This window comes from Polistes canadensis, unplaced genomic scaffold (assembly GCF_001313835.1).
Source record: "Polistes canadensis isolate GaletaPanama2010 unplaced genomic scaffold, ASM131383v1 scaffold_26, whole genome shotgun sequence".
NCBI classification, from domain to species: Eukaryota; Metazoa; Arthropoda; class Insecta; order Hymenoptera; family Vespidae; genus Polistes; species Polistes canadensis.
Window position 1 is genome coordinate 175,607 of NW_014569573.1, and position 13,336 is coordinate 188,942.

At 35.6% G+C, this 13,336-nt stretch overlaps 2 protein-coding genes across 2 annotated transcripts in view; one reads left to right on the plus strand and one right to left on the minus strand.

The window, feature by feature from the left end:
- LOC106783825 (transcription factor SOX-2-like) overlaps positions 1-13,336 on the minus strand; it is a gene marked incomplete at its 3' end in the record, with an annotated part of 217,471 nt that overhangs the window by 167,186 nt on the left and 36,949 nt on the right.
- LOC106783818 overlaps positions 9,924-13,336 on the plus strand; it is a 3,705-nt gene continuing 292 nt past the window's right edge. The window contains exons 1-3 of the mRNA XM_014742713.1: positions 9,924-10,183; positions 10,436-10,766; positions 10,887-11,030. Coding sequence (XP_014598199.1) covers positions 10,476-10,766; positions 10,887-11,030 — 435 coding nt within the window. The 5' untranslated portion in view covers positions 9,924-10,183; positions 10,436-10,475. The remainder of the gene's footprint in view (positions 10,184-10,435; positions 10,767-10,886; positions 11,031-13,336) is intronic.

Consider the following 13,336-nt stretch of genomic DNA (forward strand, 5'->3'; position numbering starts at 1 on the left):
GGGAGGAAAAGGAGGAAGAGTACAAAAAGGAGGAAGAGTACAAAAAGGAAAAAGTAGAAGTAGAAGAAGAAGAAGAAGAGGAGTCAAGCGAGGATGTGAAGAGAGAGGGGCCCTCTCGTCGCCTACCTACAACCAACACACACACACACACACACACATATATATACATGCACGTGCACTGATATCCTAGGTCTCTGAAAATTCCATTCATACGCGAAGGCTAAAGTCGCTCGGCATACAAAAGCAAAAGAGACCCCGAAACGAGCACGACGCCACGCGTAAGCATCAACGCGATGGACTACTACTACTCGGGGAAGCACTTTTCTAAGTGAAAAAGTCGACTTCGCATTTTCGACGATTCAAGAATGAATGGCAGCATATTTTGCCGCCTCCAAAGATACTCCTCCTCCTCCTCCTCCTTCTCCTTTTCCTCCTATTCCTCTTCCTCTTCCTTCTCGTTCCTGCTCATTTTACAAAATAAAACCGCACCGTTGGATGCGCTTCTTTATGTAAACCGTTCCATCTCCTACCCCATTGTCTCGACTGCTGTGTACTTAGAATTAGAAGATTACGAAGAGTGGAAAGAAATGAAATAGGATTTAATTTTATTCGTTCGTATTTTATTAGAACGTTTACTGAACGCGTATTGAACAACACACTCTCAACGAGAAGAGGAGAAGAAGAAAACAAAAAAAATATAAAAAAGATAAGAAAAAGAAAGTTAAAAAAAGGAAAAAAGTGTTCGAGAAAATTGTGTTAAACTATTAAAAAAAAAAAAGAAAAAGAAAAAGGGAGAGCGAAAAAAACCGGGAATAACGCGTGTAATCGTAAAGACGACGTCGAGAGGCGCAAAAGAGGGATGAAACGGGCAACAGGCAGCGGCGGTGGCGGTGACGGTGACGGCGGCGGAGGGGGACCGGGGGTGAATGAGTGACCTTGACAAAACATCGCGGCCACGGAGCGAAGCCGTTGAGCCGCGAGAACAAAGAGATTCTGTCGTCCTTTGTCAAACGACGAGGTCCCTATCTCTCTGTCTCCTCCCTCCCTCCCTCCCGCACCCTCTCTCACTCTCTCTATCTATCTCTTTTTCTCTTTCTCTTTATCACCGAACTTCAACATCTCTATTTCCTTTCTCTTTCACTTACTTTTATCTATTTCTATTCGCCTCATTCGCATTATCACTCTCTCGCACTTTCACTAATCGGCACCCTTTGTTCCTCAACGGGACTTTGCATTCTTGCAACCGTCGGAATCTCCTAGTTCGATCTTCCCCCTTTTCGTTCATCTTCGTAAACTCAATTATTATGCGAATCGTTTAATTCTTACGTTTTTGTTATTATTATTTAAATGCATCGAACTTTCCTTCCCCTCTCTCACTCTCTCTTGTTCGAATTATAACGAACTAAATTACGTATAAATAATTAGCAAACGAATCGATTGAAATCTAACGTTGACGTATTAAGCAATAAATAATTAAACTGTACCCTTAATGTGGAATGAGTCAATATTAATCGAAAACTCGGTAACGAACTTTCTCCGTTAAAACATATATATATATATATATATATTTCACGTTTTATTCGTACAATTAAATATTTGAACTAATTAACGAAAGACAGACTAATCTTTTAACATTGTCGGTCTCGGGAGATCGTCGACCTTTTAAAAAGGAACGAGTTAATGTCCCTTTTTTTTCTTCTTTCTATATACCACACGCTTTTTATCTAATTATTATATTATTATAACAGAAGAGTGTTATACTATAAGATTAATACAAAATGTTTTCAAACGTGAGAAGAATTAGTTCCCACCCACCCACTAAAAATGTTCTCTCGAAGTCTATAAAAGAAAAGAAAATTAAAAAAAAATGGAAAGGGAAGAAAGGGAAGAAATACATGCAGAAGAAAAATATAAGAAATTTGTGATCGTTCGTTTACGAAGTAGTTGTCGATATTAAAGAAAGAGAAAGAGAAAAAAAAATAATATCTAAAGGAAAGAGAAAGTGGACGACGAGAAAGAAGACGACAAGTTGGGAAAACACTTAGCCGGGGCAGCTAATGCTTTTATCGCGACCCTTGATTTTTCCCCCTCGAGTGACTTTCGGTACAAATCAAGGCATTTGTCCCCGCGATGAACGGTAAATACGTTTTCGACGCCCCTGCGTGAAATAATGGTTGCTTGCTTGCTTGCTTGCGTGCGTGCGTGCGTGCGTGCGTGCGTGCGTATGCTGCGCGCGGCACGTAGTTCTTGGCCCAAACGAAGGTTCGCGCAGTTACGCTTTCGTAACAATATGCGTCTGTCGAGCAAATCTCTTTCTCTCTTTCTCTCTTTTGAGAATAGAGAAAGAGAGAGAGAGAGAGAGAGAGAGAGAGAAAGAGAAGGGTGAGAGATAGACCGAGTGGCGGAAGAATGGCACTTTATTAGTACTCCGACAACGAGACGAGACAGAACCCTCTTCTTTATCTTCCTTTCAGAGATATTACTCTACCATTATTATTATTATTATTATTATTATTATTGTCATCATCTTCCAAAATTGTTCTAAACGAATCCGAGAATTTCTCTGAGAGATATAATTTAACCAATTAATTGATAAATTTATTTTTCTCGCCAAATCGAATATTATTTTTCTAAACTTGATATTCTATCGAACGCGTATATGTTATTCTAGATTTTCTTTATTAAAGAATTTAAGAAGATGACGATGAAACACGTTGAGAAACAGACTATCGAACAAATAGAAAGATTTTGAGAAGAAAGTAAAGAAAAATAAGAAGAAGAAGATGAAGAAGAAGAAACGTTCTCTTCGAAAATGATTTAATTCGTCGTTTTCCCGTCGTGCTCCAGGATGGCAGCAGCTTTCGCTCGGAGGGTACAGCCACCCTAGAGTTCGAGATCGTCGTGCGCGTGCGAGTGAGAGAGTGAGAGAGAGAGAGAGAGAGTTAGAAGGGGATGAAGTATAGTGGGCCACGTAGACGCGTAGGAGGAGGTGGCAGGAGGAGGAGTAAAGAGGTGGAGGCTCTCCATTGCAGTCCGTCGCCTCATCCAGCGGGTGGGAGTAGCCGACGGGGATACTACTACGAGGGGTGGTGGTAGTGGTGGTGATGATGGTGGTGGTGGTGTGGGCTCAGTTGGTAGGGGGTGGCAGCATTATTGCTGCTAGTGGTAGTGGTGGTAGTGGTGGTGGTGGTGGTGCCGATGTTTTGTCTTGCTAGGAACGCGCTTGCGCGACCGCCCGCCGCCCCACCCCCCCCTCTCCTTACCCTCCTACCCTCGTCGCGCTTCTCGCGCCACCCCTCTATTGATTTTGTTACAAACCAACGGCAAACCCCCTCGTCGGCCCACCTCGATCCGAGCGCACGGCGGACTACGATACGCGCCGATGCGTGTATACGTCCTCCACCATCCTCTCTCTCTCACTCACTCTCTCTTATCTCTACCTATATATAGTATATTGTATATACCGTTTCTACTCTCTCTTTCTCTCTCTATATGTGTCCACACGATACATCGTTTCTACCTACGTGAAACGTTCCCAGAATACATACGCGGTCCACGTTTTCTCCAACGACTGTCTCAGCAAGCTCTTGTCTCTCTGTCTTTTCTGTTTTAAACATATATATATATATATATATATATATATATATATATATATATATTCCTAGGATTTATCGAAATTGATCGACCGATTTTGACATAAGAAATATCACTAAAGTATTTGGAAAAACAAAGTTTTACATTTAAAAAGAGAGAGGGAGGGAGATAGAAGGGGAGAAAAAAGAAAAAAAATTCTCTCTCTTTCGAAGAGATTTATATTGAGTTTTTAGTATGATACTCGAAACTTGGGATTGCGTTGAGCGAATCTTTTGCCAAGCTAACTCTAACTCACTAGCTAAGCTTGACCAGAAACTCGAGACTTACTCTCTCTCTCTCTCTCTCTTTCTCTCTGGTTCTCTCTTCGTGAAGCAGACAACGTTCGGAGAAGCATTCGCAAGTCCCCAACCGATTTCAAGTAGCACGTGCTCTCGTGGTCGCCCTTACACTCACGTCCGACCAAGAAGAAGTACTCGAGAGCATTTGCGGTGGATTTGGCGGTACTCCGCACCACGGGAGCCCTACTTCTGCCCTCTTGCTCTCCACACACCCTCCGAACCATCTCTCTCTCTCTCTCTCTCTCTCTCTCTCGAACTCCGACTATCGCTCGTTCTCTCTACTTTGCGTTCACTTTCGAGAGACCCCATATGATACGCCGTCATAATCCTCGTCTATCGGGAGGGAGCCGGTCCGTGGATTAAAAGAGAGCTTTTTCTCCCTGGCTTCCGAGAGATTTACATTTTTTTTTCTTTTTCTTTTTTTTCTTTTATTTTTTAACTCTCCCCGAGATTTCTCCTACACGCCTTTGCCGTTCATCTAGCGCGTCTGCTTGCTACCTTCATTCCTTCCTTCCTTCTTTCCTTCCTTCCGCTAAATCTGCACCGTTTTTTTCGCAATCATCAGGCCAACTCATTTTTCTCAAATTTTGATCGTTCATCCGAGAAAATGAATTTTCTAATTCCTTCTTCTTCTTCTTCTTCTTCATCATCATCTTCGTTTCTTCGTGAAATAAATTTTATTCGAATTGAACGTTGTACCATTCACTCTTTGAGAAACCATAGCAAATTGGATCGTCTTTGGTACATGTATATATATATATATATATATATATATATATATATATGTATGTATATATGTATTAGGTATATGTTTCTTGCTTGTACGATATATCGCCAGGCAATCCCACGAAACAAGGCTCTTGAATCTCAGCACGCCTGACTTACGCGGGATCCGGCTTAACGGAGCAAGTCTGGTTTCGTTTGCACGAACGAAGCCACCAGATGTCGATTTGAATATTTTAACAGTCTCCGCATCGGCGAAAAATGACACGATCGACCATAAAACGAGGAACAAAGTTTCCAAGAAGAAATTTTCGCGTGTCTTTTAATAATAATAGTAATAATAATAATAATACACACAGTATATAGGATAAATATCTGACCTCTGTATTTTCACGTTCTTCGTCTCAACTAAACGAAACTTTCGATTCGTCGTTTTATATATATATATATATATATATATATAAATAATCTTACATTATATTACAATAATTAATATTAACTTTCGTTATAATAATCATTGAACAAGTTACTAATAATGTTTTCTTTTTTATTTTTTTTTTTTTTTTTCAAATAAAACCTTGTTATCCTATGGTCCGAAAATTTACATGGGATACGTAAAAGGGTAAGTTACGGTTGATAAATTCATGAAATCCTTGGGTGATGTCTCTAGATCCGATCCTGTCCGTTACTGTCGGACCATCTAAACCCATTCTCGAGTCTCTCAACGATATACAACGATTACCCGCACGAAGAAGGGATGCTTTTCGAGTTTACAAACACAGTTGCTGCCCGGTTATTATCCAGAAACTCTGGTGTTTTACATGTTATGAGGATACGCTTAAGAGAGAGAGAGAGAGAGAGAAAGAGGATAGCCCGTTACCTGCGACCTTCAATCTTACGTTATTACGCTTCGTTGAGCTCCCGAGGCTACTAAACCCCATCCATGCTACCGTTGCTCCACATATGTTGGATCGCGAGCAACAGTGTGCATTATTTTACATAAATTTCACGAAACGAAACGCCTTTCAGGATGGACCGACGTCATTTCCTGAGTTAAGTGGAAAATGGAAACGTATACGTGGTTAATTTAGATTCCAAAGTTCTCGTTACTAACAAACATTGTGTCGAATAAATCTTATTTTACGTTATTTTCAAGTACCCGTATAAAAATATTCGATTAAATGACTTCATATATGTGTTTTTTCATCGTTACTTCATCATAAAACGATGTACAACAAGCTACCTACTATCGTTTTGATTATTATTGAATAAAAAATATATCATCTAGAAAAGTATTGAATATATATTTGTTCACAATAATAATTTCCTCACTGCCATTACTTCGTATGCAATAAATTATCCATCATTTGATTTTATTTGAATGAACTACAGCATACTTCAATCGATCTCCCCCCCCCCACCCTCGAACAATTATTCATATTCAATAAAAAAACATAAAAAAAAATATAAAACAGACAGGATTTGAAATAATAAACGTTGATCGCGTTTAAATAAAATCGGGATTTACTAGAATGATTTATTTCAACGTCACGTCGATCTAATCAGCCGTGTTTTGACACATCGTTCCCACCCACTCTTTCTCTTTCTCACGCAGGCACGCACGAGAGCTCGCTATTAAGTGCATTAGCACTCGTTTAATGACGCCGAGATCGCGTTTATGGGGTTCTTCGTTCCGCTATGGGGCTTTGAATACACGCGCAAGAGAAGGTGGGCGTGTCTAGTTGCGTTTCTCGCGCGTGCTCGACACGTGCCTTCTGCACGAGCCAAAAAGAAGACAAGATATCAAATATTCTTCATCCCTTTCCTTTCCCTTTCCCTTTCCTTTTCTTTTCCGTCACTCAATTCTATTACGTGATACTCAATTCAAATACTATAAAACGTTATTGTTACAATTATTAAATAAAAGTACACGTTTATAAAACCTGATCAAAATAATTCGTCAAATTGAATCGAAATCAATTTGAATGAAGAAACAATTTAAGAATGAAAACCCGTCCCCGGCCTCAGGCACCGGCCTCGCACCGTTCACTAAAAAAAAACAAATCCAAAAAAAAATAGAAGACGATAACAATAACAGCATTGTTCCGTTTCTCTTATTGTCTTTTCCTTCTCTGGCATCATGGTCAATTAATAGGAGTCATTTATAAGGGCAAACCGGGGAATCTGGGAATCCGCAATCCGCCCCGTGGCAATAAATCTCAAGTCGGCGAGAGCGGAATGGAAGTGGAACCCCTCTTGTAAGCTGCTTGTATTGTAGCTATTACCGAGCCATGCATCACTAGGTAACAACCACATGGTTCACTATCCCTCCTCCCACTTCTCTTCCTAGGAGAACAGAGTACGTAGGAAGGAAGGAAGGAAGGAAGGAAGGAAGAAAAAAAAGGAAAGAAATAAAGAAAAGGACTACTAAAAGAAGAAGGAGCAAAAGTGAAACGTCTATCTCTGTCTTTCTTCTTTCTCCCTCTTTTTTCTGGGAAAAGACGCAGCTGATATCGTGCACGGACCACCCAGGTGTTCCTGATCCTACTACCTGGCATTTTTCACCAAAACTAAACACTCCGACTATGTACAAACTATCTTTCTTCGTGTTACAAACAATTTACAGATGTAATATTTCATTTTGCCTAATCTCTGAATAATTCGTATCAAATATATTCTCGTATCTGTGGTTAATAAAAAAAAAAAAAAAAAAGACAGAAACATACGCAAATGCGATCAAATCGTAGATTTTTATCCGAGTTCTTTATTTTTGTTTGTTTTTCAATTAAAAGTTAATCGAACAATTAGATCGAATTCGCGATAGGATAGAGAAGAAATATTAGGTTCGTAGGAGTTGCAGTTTTACCTTGCGGAAAATGCTTGAAAATAATAGTCTACGGTCGCGTATCGATGACGGGGTACGGAATGGAAGGTAAGGGAAAAGAAGGAAGGGGTGGAGGAGGAGGAGGAAAAAGATGAAGGGAAAAAAATGGATAGGAAAGTTTGCGAATGAGCCGGAAGAGAGGAGAGAACGGAGTATCTCGGCGTGCGCCTGTTAGGTAAAGAGAGAAAGAGAGAAAGAGAGAAAGTATGAGCTCGCGGAGGATGGCGATATCAGGGAGGGTGGCAGAGGGTGGCAGAGGGTGATGACGGAGGGAGCCTGCCGTCTCCTCGCGCCCTCACCGGGCACTATAGTAACAACACGGGGAAACATAGGGAAATCAATATGGCTTCCGTTGCCTTCATCCCTCTCTCACCCCCACCCCCTACGCTTCTCACCGCTCTCACTCTCTATCTCTCTTTTAGCTCTGCTCTGACCCTCTTTTTACTTCTCTCTCTCCCTGTTTTTCTCTCTCTTTCTCTCTCTCACTCTCTTTCTCCCTCTTTATTTCTTTCTTTCTCCCTCTTTCTTTTTCTCTTTCTCTTTCACTCTAAACTGAAACCACAGCCTTCTCTTCTTTCAACGTACTCTCTTACTCTCTTACTCTATGTAATAAGTATGTACTGATATCCATAGACACCCCACACTCACACCCACATGTATGTACATATATATATACATATGTATACGTTATTACATATATATATACATATTATATATGTATATATGTCTATCCTCTTCTCCCACGAGCTCCGTTCAGACGGGTGAACCCATTATGAGGGGGTGTTACTCCGAGCCAATCCTCAACCATCCGGAGAGAGGAATAGGAGAGGCGAGAGAGTCGAAGAAGGGCGCATGTGCGTTGCCAGGGCCACCGTGTACCTCGCTCGCACGATGTCACCATCGCGAATCAGACACCCGGTATACGCGACCATGCTTTATGTATCATATCGATGAAGGAGAGACACCATCGTTGTCTTTTATATGCGATACCATACATATATTCCACATACATACGACGAAATATATGAACAACTTGCCAAAGTTAGTTGTGTTGAAATATTGTAATTGTATATCAGAAATAGTACGAACAATATATAATATCTGAATTGCTATTATTTAAACATTAAACAATTGTGATATTTGAACTAATCGATGTGATTTATAATTATGATTTTTCTTTAATATACCCTCGTAAAGTTGTAATTCTTTATAAATCTTTTGTACCTAGAAACTGAATTAAATTTTGACTTAATACAAATTTGTAACTATCATAAAAATTATATAAGTTATTCGTGTACATTCACAAATGAATATTCTTCCAATATAGTTTCTAATTCTGTACGTGTGTGGCTAGTTTTATATTGTTTTTATTTAAAAAGTAACTTTTTCATGAAAAAATCCTTGAAAAAATTGTACGTATGTTATTCTCATCGACTCGTCGACAACCCAAACCAGTATTCGACACAATAGTTTGTGTTATTCAAATAACTGCAGAAAACTGAAATATGTTAATTAATAATTATTTAAACATATCGTAAAAATATTTGTACCGTTGTTGAACAAGCAAGTCAATGATCGTCTAACGGGCAAAACCAGAAACAAGACCAAACTGGTCGATATGTAAGATTCTTTTTTACCGACGAAGTAAAAGCAGATGGAAAAATTTCTTACTATAGATTATGTAGGAATCTGCAGTTACCAACAACTGAAATTAACGAGAACGTGTTACACGAAATAGTAAAAGTGATTAGATAAAATTTTGCCGTAAAACTATTGGATATCGTTCAAATATTCCATGCAAAATGAAAGGAAACATTTTACAATAAAAATTATAATGTGTGTTATTCTATCCAGAAACTATATGGCAGCAGTCGATATAACAGATCGCTGTACTGTCGATTTATAAGTGCATCGACAGTCGGTAATGTCGAGTAAGCTCGTGCTAGAATAAACAAATAAATAGAATATATTTTAAAATAAAAAACACAAAGTATTTTCATGATAAAAACATTGACAAATTCCGTTAATTTCATGCATTAACATTATCAATCTTAAAAAATAATATATAAAATGATGATATATAACTTTATTGCATGATTAATAATACGTAATATACAATAAAGTTATATAATATTCTTATTCAACAATAATACGAATATTTTGGACCATTTACTCGAATATTACTTAATAAATAATACAAAAGTTACAGGTACGTGTGTGAACAAAAAGTTAGAAAAGAATATTTTGAAATCCGATCGAGTATTGCCGTTATAATTTTTACATCTGTTATTTTTTTTTTTTTTTGTTTCTTCTATTTTTTCTCTTCTTCTACAGAATAATATTATGTCTATTTAGAATTCTAAACAATAATAATACTTCTAACAAATCCTATGGTAAAGAAAGTTGGCTTTTGGACTTGTAATCTTGATGTCCCATCGCTTAATGAGATTATGTTTATCTGTATTTGTCGAAATACTAAGTGCCATTAGGAATGACTAACGATTAAATTAGGAACTGTCTTATTTAAGAAGAAACTTCTACTGTCGTTCAGTTGTTGGTTGATATTGTAACAGTAAGGACCCTCAGGAAAGTTGGTGATACTATGACAACAGTGTGACGAGTCAAAGGAAGAAGAATATTAATTGTAAGTTTTAATATATATATATATATATATTATTTCCATTTCATCCTATAATACGAAGTATTAAAAACGAATTAATTCAAATTTAACGAACGAATAATTAACATTTCATCGAAATACTCGTACTTGTTAGGAACTATTTCGATACGAAATACGATCAAACTAAATTTTGATTTGGGAAAATTAATAATGTATAATAAACAATAAAAATATATGGCTGATACGTACTAATTAAAAATTTCAATCATTTTTTAGGAAAGAATAACGAAAAAAATAATTACATTAAAAAGACAAAATGGCATTAAGCTTAGCATTGCCATTATCAGGCGTCGAAACAGAACATTTCTATGCATTAGGTGCACAAGCTATGTACAATAACGGTTTGAGAGCAATTAACGGTATTGGACCTTATTCACCGTCTACTGATAGTGAATCATCAAGTGGTTTTAGCAGTCTAACACCTTCTATAGAATCTAGTGAAAATGTTGAATCAGATCAAACTACACCATCTTCTTCAAGGTCGTCAAGTCCAATTAATTCAGAAGATGAATCGAATATTATAAAAGTGGAGAAGAAAGTACAACAAGTAAATTTAAAATTATATCACATTTATATTGATCCAAGATAGTTGAAATTTTTGTTTCAAAACTAAATACCCTATTATTGTCATTAATTTTTGCTACAGTAATTTCAATCGAATTTACAGAATTTAAATCAACCGATTAAAATAATATACGATAATCGGGACATATTAAATCTTGGCGCAAATATTAGAGATCCTGTCTGGATGTTAATGAGGTACAATGGTCAGACTAAAGAATTAGATAAAAATGTGTATGAAGGTTTACCGGTAAGTAATGAGAATTAATATACTTTATTCTTTACTTTTTTTTATTTATAAATCGATATGTTTCTTTCCTTTTTATACCTTTTCTCTACGTTTAATCGTTACGATAATTTTGTACAAAATATTTCATGAAAAAAATGAAAAATTTCTATTCTTATCAAAAACTTCATTTTCTATGATTTAGAAAATGACAGTTACAATATTGTATTGTCTAATTCATAGTATTAACCTTCACTCTAATATCTTATTTATCGTGTTTACAAATTCCACCATTAGTCTACGAATCGTTATCTTCATGCTTTCGAAAGTTAATAGTTTAGAAAGTATACAAAAATGTCATTGAATGTATACGTTAATGTTTCATATCGATTATTTCTATCGATAATTTATCATATCTTCTTTTTGTTTGCTTCTATTTGATATTATTATTAGGTGGTAAGGTACATAGTTCGTTATTTTAAACTTTCGACTTTGCTTCGATTTCTTTTCTTGGCTCGCATATCTCCTTTAGATTACTATTATTATTAATATTATTTTTATATTGACATTTTGTATTCTTAGATTTTGTAGACTTGTAAAAATTATAAAATGCAGGCATAAATAGAAACATTGTAATCGTGGTGCACTTAACGAGCCAATATTTTCGCCAATAACGTAAATACGGGAAATGAATGATCTTTGACGTTAATTCGTACGGAAATTTGACAATTTCTTTACCACCAATGCTTGTAACAGGAGATAAACCATTTAAAATCATCTTGACGTCTGTTATATTCTAAAATATATCAAATCATATATAGTTCATATTATATTATAAATTTTACACGATATTTCATAGACAATATAATCTCTGTCAACGTACTTTAAATAATTTTTCTTTGACATTAAAACGTCGCGTTTCCTTTATTTTATCGTAAACTCGACGATATCCTTTGGACAAAGAATTCTGCATTTTTTTTTTTTTTCGAAGTATTACCTTATATGATCCTAATTCTTACTTTATTCTATTTTATTCTATTTTAATTTATTTTTGTTTTTTGAAAAACCGTGTATAGAGAAAGAGAGAGAGAGAGGTTATAAGATTTCGTCGATCTTATTGATCGTTTGCAATTTTAGTAATTACTTCGATTTCTCTCGAATGTCATAGAAAAAAAAAAAAAGACAAACGTGCAATGAAACTAAGATTGAAAAAATCAAACGAAGAGTTATATCTTATTTTATAGAAAACTATATGTTACAATAAAAATATGTAATTCGATTTTATTTTTCCATAGAATTTCTGCAAAGATTGTAATTTTCACGAGTCAATTTATACTTCATGAAATTGATAATGCCTAGAATTGAATACATTAAAATGTGATTATTGGGATAATTGATATAACTACTCTTATGATATTCATTTGATTGATCACCAACCAACACAAAATAACGAAGGAGTAACATCGGAATTATGACACAACGAGATCAACGGATAGCTTCGTCAAACGATCCGTCAAAATTAACTATTATACGAAAAACGTAGAATTTAACTTTTGGACATGTTGTTTTACATTACTTTATTATTATAGTAAGATTAATGCTTATTCTTTAAAGAATTCAATCAATCGTATAAGAAATTATTTTTGACGGATGATTTTAATGCGGCGACCGACTCCATAAAAACAAAATTAAATTTACTTTTAATTGAACTGACAAACGATATTACATAGGAAAGACTTTAAATACTTTTAGTATAAATACACAAAGTATGATTAAAAAGCATACACGTAATAAAATAAGCACACAAACATACATTATCATATAGACACATACACATATACACACAGATAAGACTGGATACAATAATCCCAGGTACACTATCTTTCTTTACACACACATTTCCAGCAATAATAAAATAAAGTTTTTCTAAGTAAACAGTTTGTACGTAAAAATTAATTGAATAAAGAAATAAGGAGTCGGGTATGGGTCGCGATTAAAAAATAATTTAAAATTAATCTATAGAATTAACAATTGAACGTCTGGTAATTAAATATATACTCCAAGAAACTATAATATATATCACAGATTTCATGAATTTATTAATATTTTTAATAAAACTTGTATAGACATAACAACTGTATAGCCACATTTTATATAAATATAGAAAATAGTTTCTTTGTTTCTTTTTTTAATAGTTTTATTTCTTTTAATATTTAAAATATACATTTATTGACCAGATGTTTAAGTGTTAATAAAAAATATTATTTTTGTAATATCTATAAATCACAATTTTCATATACGTATATATAAATATCTTACTACATCTTCTT